The sequence below is a fragment of the Triturus cristatus genome, chromosome 7, assembly GCF_964204655.1.
Source record: "Triturus cristatus chromosome 7, aTriCri1.1, whole genome shotgun sequence".
NCBI classification, from domain to species: domain Eukaryota; kingdom Metazoa; phylum Chordata; class Amphibia; order Caudata; family Salamandridae; genus Triturus; species Triturus cristatus.
In genome coordinates, this window is record NC_140590.1 from 1,666,933,373 (window position 1) to 1,666,960,505 (window position 27,133).

General features: G+C 48.3%; 1 protein-coding gene and 1 long non-coding RNA gene across 2 annotated transcripts in view; one reads left to right on the plus strand and one right to left on the minus strand.

Annotated features, from left to right (window-relative positions):
* The window catches only part of LOC146812673 (uncharacterized), a 542,976-nt gene that overhangs the window by 443,289 nt on the left and 72,554 nt on the right, over window positions 1-27,133 (plus strand). The gene's annotated exons all lie outside the window — the stretch shown is intronic.
* CDH4 (cadherin 4) overlaps window positions 1-27,133 on the minus strand; it is a 1,855,428-nt gene that overhangs the window by 169,174 nt on the left and 1,659,121 nt on the right. Inside the window, exon 9 of the mRNA XM_085619784.1 lies at window positions 25,395-25,580. Within this exon, the coding sequence (XP_085475910.1) occupies window positions 25,395-25,580 (186 nt within the window). The remainder of the gene's footprint in view (window positions 1-25,394; window positions 25,581-27,133) is intronic.

Genomic DNA, 27,133 nt, shown 5'->3' on the forward strand with positions numbered 1-27,133 from the left:
GCCCATGGTTACAATGCAAAAAGGAAAACTAAAGTCCCAGAATGCAAAGTGGGGAGTACTTTAAACCCATGAGATGGTAAATCTGTGTCACGTAACTAGGGGCCACTTGGCAGCTATGGCATACATGGTTGAAATGTTGCTCTTGGTCTACAGATGAGAATCGTTTTAGGGAAGGCGACGACTCAGATAAGAGCAATGCCACCCTGAGCACCTAAAGGACTCTCCCACTTGGCTGCTCTCCAGGCCACCAGTGGAGAACCACTCTTGCTCATCAATGTGACATAATGTAACGTATGGATTATTGAACAAGGTTAGGAGTGAAGACACTGCCGGCCTTTGCAGCTAGGAGATTGCCGGGAAGACCGTTTTTCTGCGATTGCTCTTTGAGCGATGAGGATGGCAGGCCTCAGTTTATTCCTGCATCTAGTTATTGTTTCCCAGATTGCACAGACATTACCACCCCCAGCCTGGCATCCATTATCCAGCAATGTGATGAATGCTTGCTTTGCCATTGACTCACCCTTGGAAGAAGGAGCATCATTTTTAGCACTAAACAGGCGGAGACTGATGCTGCTGCCTCGGCAGGCCAACAGCAGCATGGAAAGAGTGCCTTATCACAACAGTTTGCCGCACTCACCACAAATGAAGCCAACTTCTTTCAGGAACGATGCAAAGGAGGTTGTGAAGATGAGAAGTCTACAGGGCTTTTGGGAAATAGAGAGATTAATGAACAGGCCAGTCACAGGGTGACCACCTCACTCCAGATCATTACAGATACTGTCTCCAGCCTTGGACTTTTTTGTGATAGCCTTATACATTCTAGGTGTAGTTTTGTTTTCATTGAATTAATTAGACTAACACAGCTAAAATCAATGATTCGCAGATGGAAAGCTCAGGATTGGAGACACTGTCCGTAATGACCTGGAGTGAGTTGGTCACCCTAGACCTCTGTCTCTTTAAGACAGTAGCTCTGTGGAAGTCATTCAGCTGCACGGTAGGCTCGTGTCAAGACTCTCAAAGGGTTTCAGCTCTAAACCCTTCATTCTCAAATACTCTGTGTTTAAACATACATGTTCACTGTTGTACTCCTATATCCCCGTTGAACTCTCTTCTAGAAAGATTTTTCTTCAGATGCCTGTATGGTATAATAAATGTATTAAATTACACAGTAGACCTCTTTAGGAAATTGGGTTATGTGTGTGGCCTGAACAAGTAATAGGTCCACAGTTTCTCCATACTGGGAACCAAGCACCCATTGTAGCACATGACTCTCTTAGGGTAGCGAAGCAGAGAAGTCTAAGGCCTACTGAGGAAGGTGGTGTGGGCTAGTAATCACCGTTCTTTGGCATGCAGTAATAACACTCAATGAATGATTCAGTCAGAACATTTTCTTTTGAAAGAGAAGTACATTTCTCTCCTCTCTCTCTCTCTTTCTGTTAAATACCACAAATTACATTACATATTCACGTTTGGCCTCCTACAGGGATCATACCAACATATAAGATAAGTCTATTGATTTAGTCAAAGGTTCAAGATCAACTAACCACATATTAAGGGCATCACTTTGTACATAAATGTAATCATCAATAATAATCATGTGTAAATGCAATTGTTACTGTAAAGAAAGCATATTAATAGTGATCGATGATCATTGTCAACATTATTATCTCAATAACGCATTTAAACCAGCAAAAGATGTATCTGTGTATTTCTCTTATAAACTTTCTAATCCTGACAATTCAGTTAAAAAAGCATTCCCCTAGAGCATGGGTTCTCACAAACTTTCTCTCGGGGGCCAAATTTACAGTGTGGTTTGTGGCCGAGGGCCACACCGTGGGGGCGGGGTCATTGGGGGAGGGGACGGGGCTAGAGCAACAAAATAAAAACTGTGACCATGAGGTGGAACACAGGCCCCTGCAGCAGACGCCTTCGTCCACTGAGCCACCAGACCCGGCATACACATCTATCTCTCTCTCTCTCTCTCTCTCTATCTCTCTCTCTCTCTCTCTCTCTCTCTCTCTCTCTCTCTCTCTCTCTCTCTGTCTCTCTCTGTCTCTCTCTCCCTCCCTCTCGCTATCTCTCTCTCCCTCTCTCCCTCTCTCTGTCTCCCTCCCTCCCTCTCTCTGTCTCCTTCTATCTGTCAGTCTCTCTCTCTGTCTCCCTCTCTCTCTCTGTCTCCCTCTCTCTCTCTGTCTCCCTCCCTCTGTCTCCCTCCCTCTGTCTCCCTCCCTCTGTCTCCCTCCCTCTGTCTCCCTCCTTCTCTGTCTCCCCCTCTCTCTGTCTCCCTCTCTCTCTGTCTCCCTCTCTCTCTGTCTCCCCCTCTCTCCATCTCCCTCTCTCTCTGTCTCCCTCTCTCTCTATCCCCCTCCCTCTCTGTATCCCTCTCTCTCTATCCCCCTCCCTCTCTCTGTCTCTCTCTGTCTCTCTCGGTCTCTCTCTCTCTCTCTCTCTCTCTCTCTCTCTCTCTGTCTCTCTCTGTCTCTCTCTGTCTCTCTCTCCCTCCCTCTCGCTATCTCTCTCTCCCTCTCTCTGTCTCCCTCCCTCCCTCTGTCTGTCTCCCTCCCTCTGCCTCCCTCCCTCTGTCTGTCTCCATCTCCCTCCCTCTGCCTCCCTCCCTCTGTCTCCCTCTCTCTCTGTGTCCCTCCCTCTGTCTCCCTCCCTCTCCCTCCGTCACCCTCTGTCTCCCTCCCACTCCCTGTCTCTCTCTGTCTCCCTCTCCATCTTTCTGTCTCTCTGCCTCTGTCTCTGCCTCTATCTGTCTGTGCCTGTCTCTGCCTCTGTCTGTCCCTGTCTCTGTTTGTCCCTGTCTCTGTCTCCCTCCCTCTGTCTCCCTTTCCGTCTCTGTCTGTCTCTGTCTCTATCTGTCTGCCCCGTCCCTGTCTTTGCCTCTCTGTCTCTGTCTGTCTCTGTCTTTATCTCTGTCTGTCTCTATCTCTGTCTGTTTCTGCCTCTATCTCTATCTGTCTCTGTCTGTCTGTCCCTGCCTCTATCTAGCTCTGTCTGCCCCTGTCTCTATCTGTCTCCCTCCCTCTGTCTCCCTTTCCGTCTCTGTCTGTCTCTGCCTCTATCTGTCTGCCCCGCCCCTGTCTTTGCCTCTCTGTCTCTGTCTGTCTCTGTCTTTATCTCTGTCTGTCTCTATCTCTGTCTGTTTCTGCCTCTATCTGTCTCTGTCTGTCTGTCCCTGCCTCTATCTAGCTCTGTCTGCCCCTGTCTCTATCTGTCTCCCTCCCTCTGTCTCCCTTTCCGTCTCTGTCTGTCTCAGCCTCTATCTGTCTGCCCCGTCCCTGTCTCTGCCTCTATCTGTCTGCCCCGTCCCTGTTTCTGCCTCTATCTGTCTCTGCCTCTACCTGTCTCTATATGTCCCTGCTTCTATCTTTGTCTCTCTCTGTCTCTCTCTCTCTGTCTCTATCGCTGTCTGTCTCTGTCTGTCTCTACCTCTATCCGTCTCTGCCTCTATCTGTCTCTGTCAGTCTGTCCCTGTCTCTATCTAGCTCTGTCTGCCCCTGTCTCTATCTGTCTCTGTCTCTATCTGTCTCTGTTTCTATCTGTCTCTGCCTCTATCTGTTTCTGTCTCTATCTGTCAGTCTGTCCCTGTCTCTGTCTGTCTCTGTCTCTATCTCTATCTGTCTCTGTCTGTTTCTGTCTCTCCCTACTGCCCTCTGTCACCTCACCCGGCTCTCACACCCTGCTGTCCTCTGTCATTCTTTGTCACCTCACCCCGCCTGTGTGGCAGCAGCGGCAACTCCCCTTCCAGGGCACACACACAGCCCCACCCGAGTACTTCACAGGTCTTTAAGAGACCATTTGCATGATAACGAGGCTTTGTTGTATTTCACCTCTTCTTAGCGCCCCTGCAACTCCACTCTATCATTTGATTCGCCTGGCCCCCACAGAGCATAGTCTGTGTTTGCTGACACTGTAAAAAAAAACACAAAAAAAACCACAGGTACGATGTCTGCAAGGTCCCGCGGGCCGCCAAGCAAGGCTTGCCGGACCGCTGGTGGCCCGCAGGCCGTATTATGAGTACCCGTGCCCTAGAGAGCATCACATTTTAATTACACTACATCTAAACATAGATTTAGCCCCTTGAGGGCGCTTAAATACATGTACTTTCTTACAACAGATTTAGGCCACAATAGATGCAACCACAGGCGTACAATCAATACCTTAGAAACTCCCTGAGGGGAGCTGCTGCACTCCTACAGTCACCCGTACCATCTTAATGATGGTGATGTCCCCTGCCCATTGAGGGGACCACCACAAGCATCAAAATATGGAAAGAACACAGCCTCACAGGGCATTATGGTGTGCTCTGGCGGGAGCAAGGAATATACTAAGAGCAGCTCTCCTTCTGTGCGGAGAGAGCCGCAAAGCTTTTCTTCTGTGCTTTCTCTATGTTTTTTGGGGGTGTCCGGTCACCCTCTGTAACCCTCATGCCTCCATAATGTTGGGGGCAGCTGAGGGATCCCAGTCCTTGCTGCCTTGCTAGCTCCCATGCAGCCCGCACCTCTGTGTGCAGCCGTGGGAGACGGCAGCTTTGCTGTCCCGGCCTGCTCCTGTGGGCAGGATCTCTTCGAGGCAGTGGCTGCCTGCTCCCCCCAGACATGGACACGGGTAGCAGGGCAGGCCCCCTGCTACTCATGGGGGAAGGGCCGCAACGGCACTCTCCCTGTCCTACTCTGCTGTGGGGGGGGGGGGGGGGGAAGAGAGGGAGGACTGGGATGGGGTCCCAGTCCCTTTTTCAATAAAAATGGCCCGGGAATGGGGTCCACCCCGGGGGTAAGCGGTGAAACCGTGTCAGAGCCCCATGTGCTTTGCTGACGGAAAAAGGTTGCTATTCTTCAAGATGCCACAACTCGAGCCTTCTTGGGCTGAATTTGACAATCTTAGGCTCATTCTATTCCTGGTGGTGAGCACTGGCAACCAGAGGCAGTGCAGCAGACCTCACCTACAAAGCGGTGCTGTCCTCGGGAAGCTGGTTCTCCTGGCTGCCTGCAGCAGCCATCCTCCTGGTCTTGGTTTCTGGGTGCAGAAGTCCAGGGCTTTCCTACAACTCATCTTCTGGATGTGTAAGGGGGCCAGCCTGACTGGCCCTTGGGGAGACCCAGTGATCCTAGGGTAAGCTGGACAAAGTCCATAATCCTTTCGGGGTATTCAAGCGTTCCTTGTACCAGTTCTCCATGGCAGTCCCAGAGTCCAGCAGCAAAGTGCAGAAAAATCTTCAGGCAAGAGAGAGACTCCCCACTGTGCAAGAGTTGTTAAAGGGGAGAGAAAGGTTCCAGAAGCCAGGCAGCCCTGGCCAATCCGAGGGTGCCATGTCACCTCTCCACCCTGTCTCAACCCTCCTGCACAGCATGTTGGGCAGTTCAAAATGGCGTCATCCAAGAGTCACTAGTCACATCTCCTTTGCTGGCCTCCGCTCCGACCCTCGCTGACATAACTGCAAGAGCCTTCCTCCCTAGATTTCCAATGGAGAGCCCCCTCCTGTGTTGGCTTAGTGTACACTAATATTATAAGGCCTACCCCAGGTCAATATCTAATCCTGCAGAGTCCTCACTGCTCCAGGCTACCTGTGAGCAGTTACCAGGCTGCACATGGCAGTAGTCTCCAATGCGTAGCCTGCTCACATGTGCACACGCATGTGTACATGTGTTCACTTGTTAACAGTCAAGTGACCCTTACCGTTGCAGCGGCCCTATCTTAAAATGCAGACACTAGCAGTATACACGTGCAGTCCATTTACCATGTGATTACTGTGGGTGAGACTTACTCATAGTAAAAAGTCCAAACAAGGTGATCAAAAAAAGCAAAAAATCTGGGCGTACTCAATGGGCAGAACCCAATTGCAACAACCTCTCTACTGGCAAACATGGAGAGAATGAGGTATTATATGGGTCTTGGATCTCTTTCAGGACAAGGATCCTCTAGCCTTCCCTCAGTTTCAGTCCTGTTTTCAATCCCCCATCTCATTTCAATCTAAATTCTCCCTTCTATTGAATTTAGTGAAGGGTGTTCTTTTCTCTTTAGATGATGCTCCTCATTTCTCTATTCCCACAATTCGTTTACTTCAGATTTTACATTTTCTCCCCAGAGCATCCATTATATATAAACTTCTCTCCTCTCCCTCTCTGTTAAGACCGAAATCTAAGATTGAGCTCTTATTGGAGAAGGTTTTTGGTCTTTGTTGGCTTATTGCTATCTGGGACAAACTGTGGTTAAAGATTCATAAAACTTCTAGAACCGCCAACACTACACAGACACGGTTCTTCTTCTGTAGTAGACAGTATATCACTCCTTTAATACCAGCTATATTTTCTCAAGATAGGTCTTGCAATTGTTGGTCATGTGCTCAACCCAACAGTGATTTATTTCATATGTTATTTTGGTGTCTGCATACATTGTCATTGTGGCATAAAGTCTGAAAACCGCTTCAGTTGACTTTCCTCATGCCATACCCCTTCAATATCACTACTGTGTTTCTAGGTAATTTAGCTGATCACGATGATGAGATATTGTTTGATAATATTCTGTTTGACCTGGGGGCGTGGCTTGCCTGGCTCTAAGATGGCCGCAGCCTGAGTGAGCTCCGGCAGCCGCCAGCAATATCCTACATAATTTAGCACCATCGAGGCTACAGATGGCTAATTCCTTGCTGGTAGTAGCTGATATACTGCTAGTGCAGCATCGACCGAAGTTTGGGATCGCTGGGTGCCACACAACCTGAGATCAGCCGTGTGGCGTCATCGGGCCCGTTGGAGTCGGACTGCGGCTGCCCGGAGTGATCTGCGGTGCAGGGTCGCACCCACGTAGATTTTAGCCCTCCCACTGCCTCCTTGCTGTTAACATCGCATTCACTCCTGCTGGTAGCCCATCTGGACTCCTGAGCTGCGACACCACACTCGGCGGACAGGATTGCCGTGAGTGTTGAAGTCTGCAGATTTGGGCCTACGCATTCTGGCCACAGCGCGGGGGCAGTGTGGACCAGGAGCGCGGCGCCTATACGGCCTGTTGTGTTGCCCTGCACCTGAAGCTGGGACTCCCTCGGGCAGACATCGGAGTTCTCTGCTGCCCTGCCCTGAGACCGCTCGTGTCATCACCGCTGCGATGTGTGGATGGCGTGGGCTGCCTGCTCTGCGGGGGTGAGGTGCACCTGCTCCCGGAGTATGTGGCGGTACCAAAGACCATACTAAGGCAAGCCAGATGGGCCTACAGGAATATCCTCCCTAATTATATTGGAGCACGATTTAAATTCCTGGGTAGTATGTAGCTCACTACGACGACGTTGCTCCTTGGCACTAAGACATCAGGTCCTGTGTGCACAAGGATCCTGTGCTCAGTACTTTGTTTCATGTGGGGCAGTGGCAGGGATAGACTTTGATCCTCTCACGAAACCCTGTGGGGTAATACCGGGCGTTGGCTCTGTCACACTGTGGCCCCATTCGGAAGCTTTCCTGAGCCGTCGCTTCACGTAAAGTTGCTGGTGCCTCTGTGATCAGTAAGACCCCTGGGCCCATGGCACTTTTTAAATCCACCACTGGCGGCTCCTTGTTGCCGGAGTTATGGGGAAAACGGATAAGACCCAGACAAAGCTCCACTTTCATCAACGTAAATCTGCCAGGTACAGAGAGGATGACTCCGATACTGCAATGGCTGGCTGCTCGGTCAAACACTCTGACCCTAATGGAGACATTAGACAAATCCTGGGGGCAATGCATCGCAGTCTTACCTCAACAGACGCTAAAACGGACACCCTCCCCGTATGGACAGGATGTCGGAATGGGTGGACAAACATGCGCAGCGTATCGACCTAGCAGAGCGCAGAATCTCAGATGCCGAGGACACCCAGACAGAGATGGGGATGCACAAAAGCAGATGGAGAAACTCATGAAGGTGATGAGAGATAAGGCTGAGGACCCGGAAGCGCGCTCCAGGTGCAATAATGTGCGCCTCTAAGGTCTTTCTGAGACAACCTCCACTGGCCCCATGGAATCATTCATAGAGAAGCTTCTGGTACAGCTTCTGGGCCGTGACACATTCTCTGGCGTCTTCATCGTCGAGCGGGCTCATCGCTCACTAGGTCCGCGACCCCCTCCGGGTGCCCCTCCACGCGCCCCTCCACGCCCAGTGATAATTCGTCTATTTAATTACCAGGACAGGGATGCTGGGCTGAAGCGTGCAAGAGAATTGAAAAGTCTCCCGTGTGAAGGTTCGGAGCTGTCTCTTTTCCAGACTTCACACCACCGGTCCAGGAGGCTCAAAAGAAGTTTGGTCTTGTTAAACGTAAGCTGAGAGAACTTCAGTTGGACTATGGTTGTTATACCCGGCCCGTTTGAAGGTTAACTTTGATGGCAAATCCAAACTTTACGCTGACCCAAATGTTCTACAGAAAGTACAGTGCTGAGAGGGCAAATAGGTTTTCCCCACTATCAGGCAGAAGATGGCGTTTCGATGGAAGGCACAGAGACTGGCCGTGAGCTGCAGGCGGTTTCCCCGTCCCCCTCCCCGTCATGAGTGTAACACGTTTTCTTTCATAGAAGAATAATATTAGTCGTTGCCTTCCCTTCGAACACTGGCTCAATGAGATAGTCCTCATACTATGCAAATATGTTTTCATTATTTAAGTACTACCAATGCACAGATTAGTAGGCAAATAATATGATGCCTCGTTGGAAAGGTTTAACTTGTGCAATGTCCGCCTGCCCCGTGACACCTTGGGTCTTGCGGCCATTGCCTCCATGTGTGTAACACCTGGGTACTAATTTCGGGGATCCTGCTCTGTTGGGAGGAAGTAAATTGGAGGGGGGGTTGGGGGGAGGGACGGGAGGGAACAGTTGTTGCTGTATACGTTTTTTTTATATGGAGTGGGTGGGTGGGCGGGGGGGTGGTGGCGGGTGTTTAATGTTGCATTTCAGCCAGGATGTATGTCCCCACAGGGGTGTTGCATGTTTACGGGAGGATTTTGGTACAGCTCATACGCATATCTGCATTGTATGAATAGATTCATGGATGCAAAGCGCCAGTGATCGTCCGGCGATTGTTTGCTTCCTCTCCTGGAATGTCTGAGGTCTCAATGACGAAAGGAAAATACGTAAAGTTGTGGCTTATTTGTACAGGTACGAAATAGATGTGACTATCCTACAGGAGACACATCTCTCCCCACAGACTGGATTGTTGTCCCAAACTCGAATGAAAGGCCAATGTGTGGTAGCTGGGTTTACGATGCATGCTAGGGGATACTCCTTTGGGCTCGTAGGAACTCAGGTATACATATACAAGCACTGGACATAGACCCCAGTGGCAGATTTGTAGTTGCATGTTGTCGAAAAGATTATTTTAATATGCTGTTGGTGGGGGTCAATGGGCCTAACTATGATGACCCGCAATTTTATCACTCGTTACATTCTAGGATTATGCAATACTCACATTTGCCTATACTGTGGGGAGGAGACTTTAATTGTATCCAGGACACCAACTTAGATCGTTCAAAGGGCACATCAAGACCCCCCTCACGTGCTGCACGCGCAGTCGCTTACATCGCACAGGCTGAAAGTATGCTGGATGTATGGCGGCAGTTCGCTCCCCTGGGTAGGGGATATACCCATTACTCAGCTGCTCATGATATTCACACAAGAATAGATTACTGGTTCGCCTCCCTCTCATTGCTCCCCTTAATCAGAGAATGTCCGCATATGGCCAGGACTTTATCGGATCACTCCCCAGTCAGTCTCACCTTGGAACTCCCTATGGTGAGTTCTCCCAGACAAACATGGCGGTTTCCGCAGTATTCCCTATTGGACGCTGTATTCCGTGCGGAATTAGGCTCGGCCATAGACAAATTCTTTCTTACAAATCTGGGCAGCGTTCCCACTATGGGTGCAGTGTGGGAAGCTTTTAAACCTTACATACGTGGGATAACAATCTCTAAACATGCGGATGTTCTCAAATCCATACGCACACAGATCTCTTAAGATGAGTCCACCCTGCGTTCCTTGGAGGGCGCACTGCAGGACACGGGTGACCCTCAGATACTAGCACAGATCTGGACCAAAATAAGTGAATATCAGGAGTTAGCGGATGATGAGGTCAAACATCTGGGGCAATACGCTGTGGCTAGGTCATATTCTGAAGGGGACCGGCCCAGTGCAACACTGGCAGCGACTGTTAGACCTCCCAGGGGACATAATCACCTAATGCAAGTAGATAACTCTAAGCAAGTCTTGGTGGACGGTACCCCTGCCATACTAGACGCTTTCGCAGATTATTATGCTGGCCTCTACTCTTCAAGGGAAACCATGACTCAGGAACCTGACGATGACTACTTAGCCCATATAGCTACAATTTGGCTGGACAATAGCAACAGGGAGCAACTTATTGGACCACTGAGGCCCACTGAAATTACAGCAGCATTGAAAGATAGGTCTAATGAAAAGGCCCCGGGTGCGGACGGCTTGACAGTAGCTTTTTACAAAGCATACATAGATAAGTTACTCCCCTACCTGGTCAATCTCTTTGAAGAGATGGCAAAAACATGGACAATGCCCCCATCCATGCGGGAAGCCATCATAGTCACCCTGCTGAAGCCTGGGAAGTCTCCAGAACAATGTTCCTCCTATAGACCACTCTCCCTATTGAACACCGACACAAAACTGTTCGCGAAAGTGTTGGCGAATAGACTGGCCCCCTTACTGCCTAAATTGATTGGTCCAGAACAAACAGGGTTTGTCCCCGGTAGGTCATTGTCCAGCAACCTTCGAACGCTGTTTGGTACCATAGCGCGTATTAGCCCACAAATCAAAACAGCTGCCCTGTTTATTGATATAGAGAAAGTGTTCGACTCCATGGAATGGAGGTTCTTATATGCTGTCCTGCGCAGAGTGGGGGTCGGAGATATCTTTCTGCACTTAATAAAAGTGCTCTATACCGACCCAACAGCAAAGGTAAAGATCAATGGCCTGACATATCATAAACTACTAATCAATAGGGGCACGAGGCAAGGGTGCCCCCTCTCCCCTCTTTTATATGCGCTGGTGGCGGAACCTTTAATTTGCGTGATTATCAGGCATATTGCGGTATCCGGTCCTCCAATTACAATCTCACTATTGCTGCATACGCAGATGATACTTTCTTGTATTTTCGAAATCCGGAACAGAATTTAATTCCCATGTTGTGCGAGGTAGAGCGCTTTGGCTTGCACTCAGGGCTCCATATCAATTGGCATAAATCGATTATTTTCCTACTGACCTCTGTCACTGCTCCAGTGCAGACTTCGTACCCACTGGAGTGGACGACTGACCCAGTGAGGTATCTTGGCATTAAGATACACACAGATGCAGAGTTGATATTGTCTGAGAATTATGGATGTGCAGGGCAGAAATTGTCGGACGCAGTGGAAAAATGGATATAGTTACCACTCTCACTAGTTGGTCGTGTGGCATTGTCAAAGATGGTGGCGCTTCCCCGTTTTTTATTTTTGTTTGTCAACATACCTATTGGTTTACCCCAGTCTTTTTTCTCCACATTGCGTAAATTGCTGAGCTGTGTGGTCTGGGCCGGGAAACAGCCCAGGATAAAATGGGAGGTCCTAACCAAACCTTATTCAGAGGGGGTGTCGCCAATATCTGTTGGGTATAGAAGAGGCCACAGACTCACAGGAGGAACCTGACCGCACTGGGGTGGGGTGAGAGAAATATATGTGCTAGATGCTATGGTCCCGCTATTGTGATTTGTCAAAGACTACTCCATTATCGATATCTTCTCACTAACGGGATAAAGGAAAGTGGACGACGCTCAAGGGCATGGTATTATTGTACTGCAGAATTACTATGTTATTAGAATTTTGAAAGTTGGCCTGTATCTGTATCGATCATTATGTGGGCTCCATCAACCCTGTGGAATGCATATTGTACTAATAGCTGAAGTGCATGTTTTGAGTAATGTTTGTTATTCATTGTGAAAAAATTAGAAATAAAGTTTGACCTCTTATTAGCTATTGCTTTCCAGCAAATAACGATTAATTGGAAATGTTCATCAAAAACCTCCTTTAAAGTATGGTAGAATGCAGTTTCTTATTATAATAAGACCGTGCATTTTTGGGCTTCTCTGTTATGGTGGTTAACAGAGAATCATTTTGGTTATCTCTTTCTCCTTATCTAGATATTGTCTCTAAGGGAGTTTTATATATATCCCCTGTTGCTGCAGAAAATGTTCAACCCCATAGAATATCTCTTGCCTCTTTCTTTCTATATTACTTGCACTATTATCTACTTTTCTTATTCTACTTTCTCATGAATTCTTATTTTCTTTTCCTTCTCTTCGTACAAAAATGCTACAAAAAGAACAAATTACTTACCTTTGGTAACGCTTTTTCTGGTGGATACAATATCTGCCTGTGGATTCCTCACCTTTTGAATACCCCCTGCGCCCACTGGCGTAATTAAAATTGAGGGGGCCTCCCTGCAAGGAACATGAAGGGGCCCCCTCTGAGCTCAATCAAGAGCTCTCCGGCAAGAGTGCTGTACTGAGGGGGGTCCCCTGGAGCTTGCGGGGTCTGCGGGGACCTGTGTTACGCCCCTGCCTGCGCCAGCATTCAACGGGAAAATTCTTTCCTGGCTCTCCCACGTCGACGAGGACGTCACAATGGACCTGCTCCGCTCGCGGCACCATATGACGTCATCGGAGCCACAAAAGGACCTCGTCGGCGTGCGGACGTCAATTCCACCCGTTTTTTCCGTGCCACCGAGGCAAACGGGAGGACCGACACATTTTCAAATGCAAACATAGCATACCAAATATATACATGTATATAAATTCACAAATGCATAATCAATAAAGGTATAGAGAAATAGCAACAGAATAAGCATTTCTCATTATTAAAATATAAACATGATTAAGACATATTAAAATTAAATTTTTTTTGGTAGAAACAGGTGAACAACGGGGACGCGGGTGGGAGCATGAGGAATCCACAGGCAGATATTGTATCCACCAGAAAAAGCGTTACCGAAGGTAAGTAACTTGTTCTCCTGATGGATACTTCTGCCTGTGGATTCCTCACCTTTTGAATAGATTCCCAAACCCGTACCTCTCCTGGAGGAGGGTGTCCACCTGACTAGACCAAAAAATCCTGCAAAACAGAGCGAGCAAAATGGCCATCCCTCCTTACCTCAGAGTCCAAGCAGTAATGCTTTGCAAAGGTGTGGAGGGAGGCCCAAGTTGCAGCCTTACAGATATCAAGAACAGGAACACCTCTAGCCACAGCAGAAGAAGTAGACTTAGCTCTGGTGGAATGAGCTCCGATACCTTCAGGCGGTTCCTTCTTGGCCAAAGCGTAGTAGATCTTGATGCACAAGATAATCCACCTGGAAAGCGTCCTCTTGTGCACCGCCTTGCCTTTCATTTTCCCAACATAGCCACGAAGAGCTGATCGTCCAGCCTCAGATCTCTAGTCCGAGCCAAATAGAAGCTGACAGCCCTCTTAGGGTCCAACCGATGCAGTCTCTCTTCCTCCTTGGATGGGTGAGGGGGAGGATAAAAGGTGGGTAAAGTGATGGATTGTCCCATATGAAAAGGGGTAACCACCTTGGGAAGGAAAGCAGCCCTGGTCCTTAAAACCAACTTATCCGCATGAATGGTCAGGAAAGGAGGTTTCGAACTAAAAGCTTGAAGCTCACTTACCCTCCTAGCCGAGGTAATGGCAATCAAGAAAACCGTTTTAAAAGAAAGAAGCCTCAACGGGCAAGAATGAAGAGGCTCAAACGGAGAACCCATTAAAAATGTGAGTACGAGTTTCAAATCCCACTGAGGCATAATGAAAGGTGTGGGAGGAAACTTATTTGTAAGGCCCTTAATGAACCTCATGACAATAGGGGACATAAATAAAGATGGCTGGTCCGGCAAACATAAAAAGGCAGACAAAGCCGATAAATAGCCCTTAACAGTGGCAGCAGCACAACCTTGCTGTGCTAAAGAGAGAGAAAACTCCAAAATATTAGCCAAGCGGGCCTTCAAAGGGTCCATGTCTCTCTCTCCGCACCACTTAACAAATCTGGCCCATCTGGAAGAGTAAACAGACTTAGTGGAGTGTTGCCTGGATGACAAAATAACATCCACTATCTCTGGCGGGAGAGAGAAGGAACTCTGGTTGCCCAGTTCAATCTCTAGGCATGAAGGTGCAAGCTCTGGAGGTGGGGGTGTAGAACCTGCCCCTGCGACTGCGAGAGGAGGTCTGCCCTGAGAGGGAGACGGAGCAGAGGGTGTGATGAGAGGTGAAGCAGGTCTGTGTACCACACCCTTCTTGGCCAATCCGGGGCGATCAATATAACTTGGGCCCGGTCTTGGCGAAGCTTCCTCAGAACCCGAGGAATCCAGGGTATGGGAGGAAACGCGTAAAAGAGTTGTGAGCTCCAATCTATCTGAAATGCATCCCCCAAAGCTCCCTGCACCGGAAACTGCAGAATAATGGGCAGTGCGCGTTTTCGTGAATGGCAAAAAGGTCCAACCGAGGAGATCCCCACATCTGAAAGATGCGATGGACCACCTACGGATGAAGCCGCCACTCGTGATCGGCCGAGTAACGCCGACTGAGACTGTCCGCACGAACATTCAGCACACCGGCCAGATGATTTGCAAACACACAAATCCCTTGGCCCTGAGCCCAGGACCAGAGCCGCAGAGCCTCTCGACAGAGGCGATCCGACCCTACACCTCCCTGTTTGTTGATGTGCCACATCGCGGTAGTGTTGTTCGTCAGGACCTGAACCGACTGACCGCAAAGGGAAGGGAGAAAAGCCTTCAGTGCCAAGCGTATCGCCCGCAATTCCAGAAGGTTGATGTGAAGCAACCTTTCCTCTGGAGACCAAAGGCCTTTGACCTCAAAATCCCCCAGATGAGCACCCCACCCTAGAGTGGAGGCATCCGTGATCACTGTGGCCAACGGCGAAGGAGGCTGAAAGGGCTTTCCTTGAGACAGGTTGCCCTGCACACTCCACCAAGACAGCTCCACTGCAGCCTCTCTGGAGATTCTGATATTTTCCCCGAGATCTCCGTTGTGCTGATACCACTGCCTGCGGAGGCACCACTGTAGTGCCCTCATGTGCCAGCGTGCATGGTTGACCAACAGATTGCAGGAAGCGAACAGACTGAGCAGGAGAAGAACCTTCAGGACTGGAACAACCACTCCATCGTGAACTATAGGAATAATTTCCTGTATGTCGAGAATCCTCTGCGGAGGCGGGAATGCCCGACACACAGAAGTGTCCAGTATTGTCCCTATGAACAGGCTACGCTGAGAAGGCACCAGGTGAGATTTGGGTACATTTATCGAAAAACCCAACTTGAACAACAGACGAGTTGTCACTTGCAAGTGGCACAAAACCAACTCTGGAGACTCCGCTTTCAACAGCCAGTCGTCCAGGTAGGGGAAAACAGGAACCCCTGACCTCCTGAGATGAGCCGCTACCACCGCCATCACCTTTGTAAAGACTCGAGGTGCAGAAGTGAGACCGAACGGAAGAACCACAAACTGGTAATGTTGCGAACCGGAGATACTTCCGATGCGACTTTAGGATGGGAAGATGAAAATACGCATCCTGCAGATCGATGGACACCTTCCAGTCTTCCTGTTGCAGCGCAAGGAGAACCTGAGCCAAGGTCAACATTTTGAACTTTTCCTGCCTGAGGTAAAGGTTCAAAATCCTGTGTCCAAGATTGGTCTCAAATGACCAATCTTTTTGGGGATCAGGAAATATCGGGAGTAACAACCCTGACCCTTTTCCTGCTCCGGAACCACCTCTATTGCACCTTTTTGGAGTAATGTAAGAACCTCCTGCTGCAAAAGCAGCAAGTGGTCTTCTGAACAACCACCCTGACGAGGAGGGTAAGGAGGAGGAAACTCCAAAAACGGGAGGGCGTACCCATTCTCTACAAGATTCAAGACCCAACGATCCGATGTGATCAGTCTCCAATCTTGTAGAAAGTAAGACACCCGCCCTCCAACTGGACCAACATGTTCTAAGATGGGGAATCTAGAACTGCTTTCCTGATGTACCAACGGTGACAGGAGGGGAGGTAAGGGAAGAGGAGACAGTCTGTTGACGATTTGCACCCCTGAGGCCTCTCTTATTCTTCCCTCTGTACGATTTGTACAAGGGATTTTGCTGTTGTTGGCTCTGCTGAAATTGTTGGCGGCCACGAAAGGAAGCAGATCTACCAAAACCCCGATATCTCTTGTACCCATAACCTCTAGATTGCACCTGGAGGCCTAAAGATCTTGCGGCAGCTCTACTGTCTTTGAAACGTTCCAAGGCTGAGTCCGCTTTGGAACCAAAGAGCCTTGACCCATCAAAGGGCAAATCCAACAAGGTTGCTTGCACATCAGCTGAAAAACCTGAAGACTTGAGCCACGCCTGTCTCCTTGTAGCCACAGAAGACCCCATAACACGAGCCACAGAGTCTGCAGTGTCCATGCCTGACTGAATCACTTGTTGTGCTGCGGCCTGCGAATCTGAATGGACTTCCAAGAAGTTGGCACGATCCTCCTCAGGCAACTTAGGAGCCAATTGAACAACAGAGTCCATCAATGCATGTATATATCGTCCAAGAAGGCAAGTCGCTTTAGTTGACTGTAGAGCCATACTCGCAGAAGAAAACACCTTTTTCGCAGCTTGCTCAGTCTTTTTCGAGTCCCTGTCACCCAAGATGGTAGGAAAAGCACCAGAAGACTGTTTTGAGCAAGAAGCTTGAACAACTAGACTCTCTGGTGTCGGATGCGATGACAAAAAAGCCGGATCACCAGGGGCAGGCTTGTATCTTCTCGAGATGGAACGAGATACAGCCGGAGCAGACAAAGGCTTCTGCCACACCTCCAGAATTGGATCTGTTAAGGCATCTGTGAATGGAAGTAGGGGCTCAGAAGTCGAAGAAGAAGTATTCAAAACTTCTGTCAGTATATTGGACTTAATCTCAGCAGAGGGAAGTTTAAGGCCCAATAAATCAGCTGCCTTTTTTATGAAAACATGGTAAGGTGCAACGTCCTGCAGAACACATCCACTTGCAGATGGTAAATCATATTCAGGGGAAGTGTCTAGGCCACTAGCTTCCTGAAGGCCTCCAAACTCATCTACAGAGTCCACAATTTCTCCTACCTCCTGATCTTGCAAATACTCCTCCTCCTCAAGCAATCTCTGAGCCTCTCTCCTGGAGCGTTGTTTAGGCAACGGCGTCGGTGGAGCCACACACGGCACTGGAGAAGACACCAGCAGCGTCGTTGGAAGAGCCTCGACATCTAACCTCGACGTCAATCGAATCCGTGGTGGAGCAGACTCAGCAGCTGAAGGAGTCTGGGGAGCCGGAGTCGACGATCTCGGCGCCAGGAAATGCCAAGCCGTAGTCGACAGCATGAAAGGTGCCTGGAGATAGAACTGAGGCACACCCAGGTTGAATGCCAGAGGACCCACGGGGCCTGAAGGCGCACAGGATGGAGTCGAGGCTCTTGTGAATAAACCAAACATCGCATTGAGAAAATGTGAAGAGTCAGCCCCAGGAGCAGGAAAAGGAGGATATGGATCCGTACCTTCCTGTAGGGGGGTCACCTGAGGTCGCACTGGAGCCTGCGGAGCCGGGGACGGCGCCCGCTCAGGTGAAGCCACACGGCCTGGAGAGGACCCATCCGGCGCCGGTGACGTCGCTGGAACCAGTGATTCTTCTTGATGCGAAGAAGCCTCTGAAATCTGCAACGCCGCAGCCGGAGATGGTACTGGCGTCGCTTGAGGAGAAGGAGTAGGAGAGATGAAGTCCCTTCCCTGAGGTCGCTCAGCTGAAGTCGGCGACCTCTATCTCGACCTCGAGACCCTGGCCTTCGAAGATCGATGTCGAGAGGTATGTCTCCTCTTGGATTTTTTGTGCTTCTTCGACCTCGAAGTGTGAGAAGACGAGGACTTCGCCCTCTTCCTACCTCCCTTTTCCTTCTTGGCTTTCGCCATAAACAATTTGGCTTCACGTTCTTTGATAGCCTTAGGATTCATCTTCCTGCAGCTCCTGCATTCCTCGACTTCGTGGTCTGAGGATAAACACCACAGGCAGTCATCATGCGGATCCGTGATAGACATGTGTCTGCCACACTCTCTGCAGGGTTTGGACCCGGTCTTTCTAGAAGTAGCCATTCTGAACAAACTACGAGATACAAAGTTTTCCCACGATGAAAATGGAGAGCCCTGGAAAAAACCGTTGAGCGTCGACGGCGTGGCAAAAAGGGAACTGACGTCAGCACGCCGACGAGGTCCTTTTGTGGCTCCGATGATGTCATACGGTGCCGCGAGCGGAGCTGGTCCATTGTGACGTCGAATTTTCCTGTGGAATGATGGCGCAGGGGGTATTCAAAAGGTGAGGAATCCACAGGCAGAAGTATCCATCAGAAGTTTCAGTTACATATGGACAAATATTATGCTTATTATCCTTGTATAACGCTTTGACTGTGTGCTGCATTTCGTTTTTGCTGGTATTAGGACTATGGACACTTTACCACTGCTGACCAGCGCTAAAATGAAAGTGCTTCCTGTCTAAAATGTAATGGCGTTTGGTTACTCCATGATTGGCATATTTGATTTACTACTAAGTTCCTAGTACTGTGCACTGTCTGTGCCAAGGGCCTGTAAATCAAATGCTACTAGTGGGCCTGCAGCACTGATTGTGCCACCCACATGAGTAGCCCTGCAAACATGTCTCAGGCCTGCCACTGCAGTGTCTCTGTGTGCAGTTTTAAACTGCCATATCTACATGGCAAGTACACTCATTTGCCAGGCTCAGACCTTCCCTTTTACTATTGTAAGGCCCCCCATAGTAGGCCCAAGGTAGCCCCATGTGCAGGGTGCAGTGTATTTTAGAGGTAGGAAATGTACTGTTGTATTTTACATGACCTGATAGTGAACTGATGTTCATTTAGTTTTTTACTACAGAAAGGCTTATCTCTCCCATTGGTTATCATTGGAGCTGCCTTGTAACATCTTACAAGTGTATCTGCCAATTGGGAGCTTTTAGAAAGTTGGCATTTTCTTACTTTAACTATTCTGTGCCTGTCTCTGCATACGCATCTGGGTTGGCTGACAGTTGGGCTGTTTGTGCATTTACTCTAGATAGTCACACAAAGGAAGCTGAGGTGGGCCCTGTATATCCTGATGGCCATCACCAGGCTGATGGGTCTTCCTGAGCTAGAGTGGCGGGAGGAGCCGACATTGACACATGAATAGGGCTGTGCCTGGCCTCACACAAAGAAGTCTCCACACCATGTAGTGTTTGTGGAGCCAGGGCAGGGAAAGGCAGGGTCTTGTGCACTACAAAGACTGTCCCTAGAAGTTTCAATGGCTAAAATGAGTATAAGTACTGGACCTGTGATCCCCTATATTTAGAACACTCTGGGTTGAGGACATTCTGCCAGGAAGTAGAGCCAGATAGCTGTCAGGAGGGACGGCCACTTTCCTGTGTGCTTTGGTGTATTGGCCTGCTGCTTACTGCTTCTGACCTGGGCGTGAAAGGACTGGACTTTGCTTTCTACATCCTGCTATCCAGGTTCTCCAAGAGCTTGAGTTGAGCTTGCCTCCTGTTAAAACATCTCAGGGCCATCAAAGGCTTCACCTGCAACCCCTGGGCCCCTCTACTGAGAATCCTACTTGCCAAGTGGTGCCAATTCCAGTTCCTGGGCTCTTAAAAGTGAGTTTGGGGTGCTATTAAAAAGAAACCAAGGCAACAAAGCTGATTGACTTTGAAACCGGCGCCTATCTGCAACTCTGACGCTGTGCCGTAGCCTGCACCGGAGCCATGGCACCACTCAACGCACCGGTGGTGACTTGCACCACAGACGACGCAGTGCCTCCAAAGCTCTGCCACTACACGGGTCTCAAGCACCGCACCACCGAAGTCTGTGGTGTATAGCTCCGATGCCTTTGGCCTGGTCCGACATAGATGCAGCGGAATCGAAGCCTCACAGATTGACTCTTGACACCTCATCGCCACCAATCCACAGTAAGAAACCAAGGTATTGCACCTGTAACCGCAGCATCACTTTCCCTGCAGCAGTCAGGAACCAACGCATCACCTCCTCTGCCCAGCAGTAAGGAACCAACGCATCACCTCCCCTGCAACAGTAAGAAACAGAAGCTGCACCGGCCTCTGCGAAGCCTTACCTCCTCTCTGTTTTGCATCGTCTTTGTTTTTCATGATGCTGCCAAGGTACTGTACTGGGGTCTGCCCGACTTCATAATCGGCCCTTGCTAATTCGAGGTCAGACTGGTTTTATGGAGTCGTCGATGTCGACCAAATAGCCAAGGTTGGAGATATATTTGATTTCTAAGAGCTATACTTGATTTAGCCTTTAAAAAGGTATATCTCAATTTGTGTATGTTGGATTTTGCCGTTTTGTTCTTGTTTTATTAAGATAAATATTGGCTATTTTTCTAAACTGGTTTGGAGTCCTTCTGTAGTGTTTTCACTGTGTTACTATGTATCTGTGTGTACCAATACTTTACACATTGCCTCTGGAATAATCCTGATTGCTCTGTGCCAAGCTACCAAGTGGGTGAGCAGGGGTTATCTCAGGTGTGTAATTTACTTACGCTGACTAGAGTGGTGGGTTCTGCCTGGCTTAGGTGCATACCCTTGCCAACCAGAAAACCCATTTCTAAGACTGGTGATCAGTGGTGGGGATAGGACATGCATATGTACATTGCATACATTGATTGGTGTACACTACTTCCATATCGCAGACCAATATACCCCAGCATACTGTTTGCAACTTTTGAGTTTTCAATCATGTGCCAGTATGGAGAGCCTTCAGCTGTAGCTGCAAAATTTAGTGTTTGAGCAGGAGAGGTTGGCGACGTATACGATGCGACAGCTCAAAAAGTTCTGAAAGGAGTACAAATCTCTTTTTAAACGCCTCACTAGAAAGGAGGAGCTGCAAAAGGCGCTGAGTGCCTGGTTGGCAGCCAGGGAGGCAGGTGAGCACACAGAGAATGTGAATGATAATGTGGATATGGAGGAACAGAGCCTGCATGGTGATTTTGTGTATCAGGATCTGGCTGGGGGAAGGGGATCCTCCAGGGCCAGCAGCAGTGTGTCCTCTAAAGGTCTATCCCCAGTGGAGCTGGAGGACAGGTGGCTAGCTAGTAAGCACAAGCTGGAGCTTGAAAAGCTTGTGGACTGGTCCGATATCGAAGCTGCGGAACCGAAACCTCGTGGCTTGACTCTCGACACCTCATCGATGTCGCTGCACAGTAAGGAACTAAGGTACCGCACCTGCAACTGCAGAGTCACCTCCCCTACAGCAGTAAGGAACCGACACATCACCTTCCCTGCCTGGCAGTAACGATCCGACATATCACCTCCCCTGCAATAGTAAGGAACCATCTATTTTTCTTAACTGGTGTGGAGTCCTTTTGTAGTGTTTTAATTGTGTTAGTGGGGTTATCTTAGGTGTGTAACCTACTTACCCTGACTAAAGTGATACGTGTTATGCCTGGCTTAGGTGCATACCATGGTCAAACAGAAACCCAATTTCTAACAATATCTTGTTCTAATGTCTAAATAAAGCTTTTTAAACTTAAAAAAGCTCTCAAAGTGTGATGGAAAAATTATTATTTCTTGGGCATGGCCTGATTAACTCTCTGGTGCCGATCCCTTACCATAAGTCAAATATACTAACGTTCCCTATGGGTCACCGCAGTTCTTGGAAACATTGGAAACATTACATTTATTTTAAAAATGGGCATCAAGGAGCTCCCCTGGACGGGACTTCAATTTGCATGATGGCACCAGGAGGCAGCTTTCCTGATTGCACTGGAGAACCCTGAAAGACTACATCCAAGCTGCCGCTAGTCAACATAAAAAGGCTGAGGTGTCACTACCAGTAAGGGGTCATATAAATTCTGCCAAAAGCGATAAAACAAGAGACTGCAAGAGACAAAGCAATAAATGGTGCAGGTGGCATTGCTGATGTGCTGGCACTGGACGCCTATCACTCCATCCACACACAGAGTGGACAGCAACTTATTATTATTATTATTAATATTTATAAAGCGCGACAGCTACTTCCAACGGAAGTGTCCCGGCGCTAGCGTCCTACAGGCACAGGGGACAAAGCGGGGAGAGGATAGCAGCGATCTCTAAGGTAGTCTGAATAACCAAGTCTTCAGGGCCTTTCTGAACGGAAGTTCCTTATCAAACTGTCTGAGCTCAGTGGGTAGAGTGTTCCATAACATTGCCGTTTTCACTGAGAACGCACGTCCACCTGTCCTGGTCTTTCTAAACCGCGGAATGATCAGAAGATTTTGATTGCAGGATCTAAGAGTTCTTGGGGGAACATATTTCTGCAGTCTCTGTTTCAGATAGCGGGGGCCAACCCCTCTAGTTGCTTTATGAGCCAACACAAGGGCCTTAAACTGCACTCTTTTCCTTACCGGTAACCAGTGTAGGCTTTGCAGATGAGGCGAGATGTGATACCGTAAAGGCCCATTCCTCAAAAGCCTGGCTGCAGCGTTTTGGATACGCTGCAGTCTTCTCATCAAGTAATCCGGAAGGCCAATGTACAGACTGTTGGCGTAGTCGAGTTGGGAAGTAATAAGGGCATGCACCACTGCCTTCCTACAGTTCATAGGAAGGAAGCGTAAGAATCTTCTAAGTGTCTTCAATCTCCAAAAACATTGGGAGGAGATATGCATGACTTGAGCCTTGCCAGACAGTTGCGAGCCCAACCTGACCCCTAAGTTCCTTGCCACCGTTACCGGTGTCGGGCGCGGGTTCAGTTCTACTGGCCACCACAGCTCCGTCTGTGGAAGAGAAGGTTGATTAAAAAATAGGACCTCCGTCTTATCAGTGTTTAATTTAAGACAATTTTCAGTCATCCAGGAGGAGATATTTAATAGGCATTGCTTAAAATTGATAAAAGCTGTGTCACCATGTTCCTTAAAAGAGAACATCAGCTGTGTGTCGTCTGCATACGAGACAGCTCGCACACCCCATTTCTCAATGATGGCAGCGAGGGGAGCAAGATAGACATTAAAGAGCGTCGGACTCAGTGCCGAGCCCTGTGGCACCCCCTGCGCCAACTTAATGTTGCTACCCAAGAATAAGCTGCCCTCTCTAGATATTTTCAGGGTAGACATAACATGAGGGGCGAGTAAGCGGTCACTACATCACTCCAGGGAGTTGCTACTTCCTAAGCCTGATACTCAGACTATGGCATTGTAGAGTGACTCTGCCCATGCTCTGTCACACAGCAATAACTTTCAAGTTTTCTCAGTTCTTGTGTGGCATCTTCTGCATAAAGGGTTTCCATTATTCCTAATCACTGCGGCCATACACAGCTGTAGTATCTTTTGGTGGGTTCTGTGCCTCTTGATGTGTACTTTCTGTCCCTGTTCTTTTCATGGAGGTTTTGGAGATCTTCAGCCTGACTTGCTCCTTCTTTTGGCCTTGGTCTTCTTCACTTATTCAAGGATCACAGTCTTCACCCCTGGAGGTCCTGTGCCGGTGGCATTTCCTCCAGGTAGATACTGCCTGCAGACTTTCCCACATGACGCTAATTGTGGGAAGGCATTGTGGCTTCAATATGGGTGGCATGGGCCTCTCACACCGTGGGAGCTCGACATAACTGCACATACTGCCTTAATGATAGATATGTCCCTGATGATTTAGAGCACACAAACACACTTCTTTACAGAAATAGTTGCATCTCAGAGCCAAAGTCTGATAAAAGAAAAGATTACCATGATTTCTAGCTGGCCCCCATCGCTGCAGAAGATTGCTGCACAGTTCAATTAAAGGCCTCCCAGAAAGAACCACTCTGGTCTGCCATGTTTGCACTTTCCCACTTCTTACCGGTGGCGTAGCAATTGCGGTCCGCCCCGGGCGGCAGGAGTTTCTCTTACCTGCAGCCGTCAAAGGAATCACCAGAAATCCCCCCCCCCCCCCCCCCCCCCTTTCTAAACATGCAGCCGCCAGGCAGCACAAGGTCTAGCTACGCCACTGCTTCTTACATAGGGTTATCTTATCTTCTGTTCTTTGGCTACTGAATGCAGACCTGTCAAGGGTGCCAGGCCAGTGTCCGAGGAGCTCATCCAGACAAGATTTGTGCTGGCCATTCTGACACTTTTAATGCAATTTTTCCCATTCTAGATCTACAATGTAAAGCAAAAACCTGAACTGGATGAGCTGCTCAAGCATTGACTTATGAAACTTGAGAGTAGCTCCCTAAACTCGAGACAAAGGTACGAAGATCATCGTGGCAGGTCCAAATGAATTATTACACAAAATGTCCTAAAGTATTTTGACTGTCCCATTTATATATTCACTGTTGGTGCGAGAGTCTCATGATTATAACTCTGACGACTTTTAAACATGGGTAATTTCATACATGAAATGCTGATTGTTACAAGTCAATTTTTTTGCAAAAGGTGAAAATATAAATTGACGAACATTGTTGAATCTCACACCCTTAGCAAGTCGTGGCTGTTGATCCAACCGTACGATGCATTCTAAGACTATAGTTGTGTTTTCAACTTTGTAAGCTAGGGCTCAGGCACCAGCTTGCAAAGTACATTTTGCTAAAAAGGAGTGGCAGAGACTGTCACACTTGCCATGTGGCCACTTGGAATGTTGTGAGTAGGTGCCAACTCCCCCGGTGTTAGGAGTTAGACTTTTACTATGACCAGGTTTTTGACTAACAGCATATGGAAACTTGTAGTTTATTTGTGCCTATATTAAAAGCGTGGGTCTACAAAGCTCAGCATTTTTAAAGCTCTTGATAAACCAGAACTAGGCGAAAGAACCCCTCCTGATGTGAAGCTGCGTGGCACTCATGATACCAGTTATTCGAGTCAAGCACCTGACAAGTGACTGATTTCTTAAATGGTTCACACACTGTCCCGACCTGACTAGCCTTTAAACTTGTCACCATAACTACTTTCCATCTAGGCCACTCTGCTTCTGCGTGGGGTGGGGGTGGGGGGGTAAGGATCCCTTCCGAAGATGATCAATGATGACACGTGTGAGATAGGTGGGGACTTGTGCTGGCCAGCCCTGTGATATTAGTGGAGATAGACACTCAACCACTCCTCCATGTCCCGTGAGCTCTTTCTGCATCTCTTTCTTTCTCCACAATTCTGGTTCTAAGCACACACTCTCGCATAGGTTGTACATTTTGAACCGATTATGAAAGAGTTACTGGGGATGGAGATAGAGATAAAAAGCATGGTAGGGGTGAAGAGAAGTGGAAGAAAGTTGTAACATGGGAGATAGTAGTAGAAGAATGGAAGACCTTAATAAGGAGTGGCACAAGAACAAAGAGAGCACAAGAGATGGCCCAGAACTGGTACATTGAGAAGACAGGAATACGGTGGGAGACCGACCTTCACCACGGTGACTAAGCCCTCATTGGTGACGGGATCGGTGTGGATGGTAAAGTGGCCGGCCGAGTCTCCATTCAGGATCCGGTACACAGCGTTCCAGTTTGGCGAATGTGGCTGATCCCGGTCCTCCACAGTCAAGTTTGCAACCACAACACCAACTCTGTTCTCAGGCACCTCGCCAATGAACTGAAAGAGAAGATTCCTCTGTTAATATATATATGGCCACAAAGAAAGCAATGTTTGTTGAAATGCGCCTTTTACATGCATGATTTTGTTTCATGTGCTTGAGTCATGGGTGAAGAACCAATTACTAAAATCTGTAATCAAACCAGATCAGAGAGGATAAGGAAGAAACGCATAAACAGAGAGGATGCAGAACAGGTAATCTTTAAGTCAACAAAAAGAGGGGGGGACCAGGAGCCTGTTCCGGTCCAATGTCCGTGCTCCACTGATTACCGCTAAATAATTGAGGACATTGTTCTGAGTTGGAGGTGGAGAAACTCACCTACTCAACGATCTGGATCCACCCCACACAACCGCACTCATCTAACGGCTTTTCTCTTTAAAAGATCTCTGTGAAAGTGACCCTTCGGGGGCCCATTGGGCATTGCAGCGCCGGCCCGACGAGGAGCAAAAGCCCAATGATGAAGCATGACATCCTTCGGGGTGTGTGAGGGCAACTAAGAGGCAAGACTTGGCCCTCCCCTTCGGGACTGGATCCTTATACCGGGGATATAACCTCTGCCTCTCTCTTTTTCACTTTTCTCTTGTTTCCTATTCTACTCTAAATCTTTCTATCCCTCGTTGAGTAGGTGAGTTTCTCCACCTCCAACTCGGAACAATCTCCTGAATTATTTAACGAACAGGTAATCTCCCCATGCTTGGTCAGCCGGCCATCAATAGTCAATGCTCACAATGAGGCTTTGTGTTAATGTGTATCCTTTACTTTGCTTAAAATTTTAACTCATGGGGGGAAGTAGAAAGGGAAGGTGCACATCAATTCGAAATAGAGCAAATTAGGCACATTATACAGAACTTCTCGTTTCTACATAGAGTTTTTGCTTTAGTCACAGAGAATCACACTGAAGAAATGTAGAAAAGCCCTTAGTATTTAAACTCTGGTGACTCCCAGAGGGTATGCACACTCCTGTACCAGACACTTTCTTCAATGTTTACACAAAGCTTTTCTAAAACTATCTATCTATTTATTTATCTATCTATCTATCTATCTGTCTCTATAAATATATATATGTATATACCAGAGGCGAATATTGTTAGGTCTGCGTTTCCATACGAAGATTGTTTTCTGGTTTGCTATTGCTAATATTGTGCCAGTGTTTGCCATATCTTCATGAAACTTTCCCCAAAAAATGTTCATCCACCTCAGCTCCTTCATGGAAACTTTCTGGGCGATCGTCATGTCAGGGTTGAGGGAAAAAAGGGAGGGGGAACGCAAAAGCGAATTTCCCCTAAATTTTCCATATACTTTTTTTTTAGGCAGTACTACAGCAAAACCTACTGAATGGAATTACACCAGATGTGGCAGAAAGCCAGCTCTTGGTGTAGAAAGTATGCTTTTTTTGATTTGGTGTAAATCCTTTCAGTAGTTTTTAAGATATTAGGGATAAAAAAAATTGTACATCTGGACGGTTTGGTTTGAGGGACTGTCGCAAGTCCCTCGAACCCAATTAAAAAAAATAGAGCGTTCTACTAGGGCCAATTCGCTCCAATGGGAATGA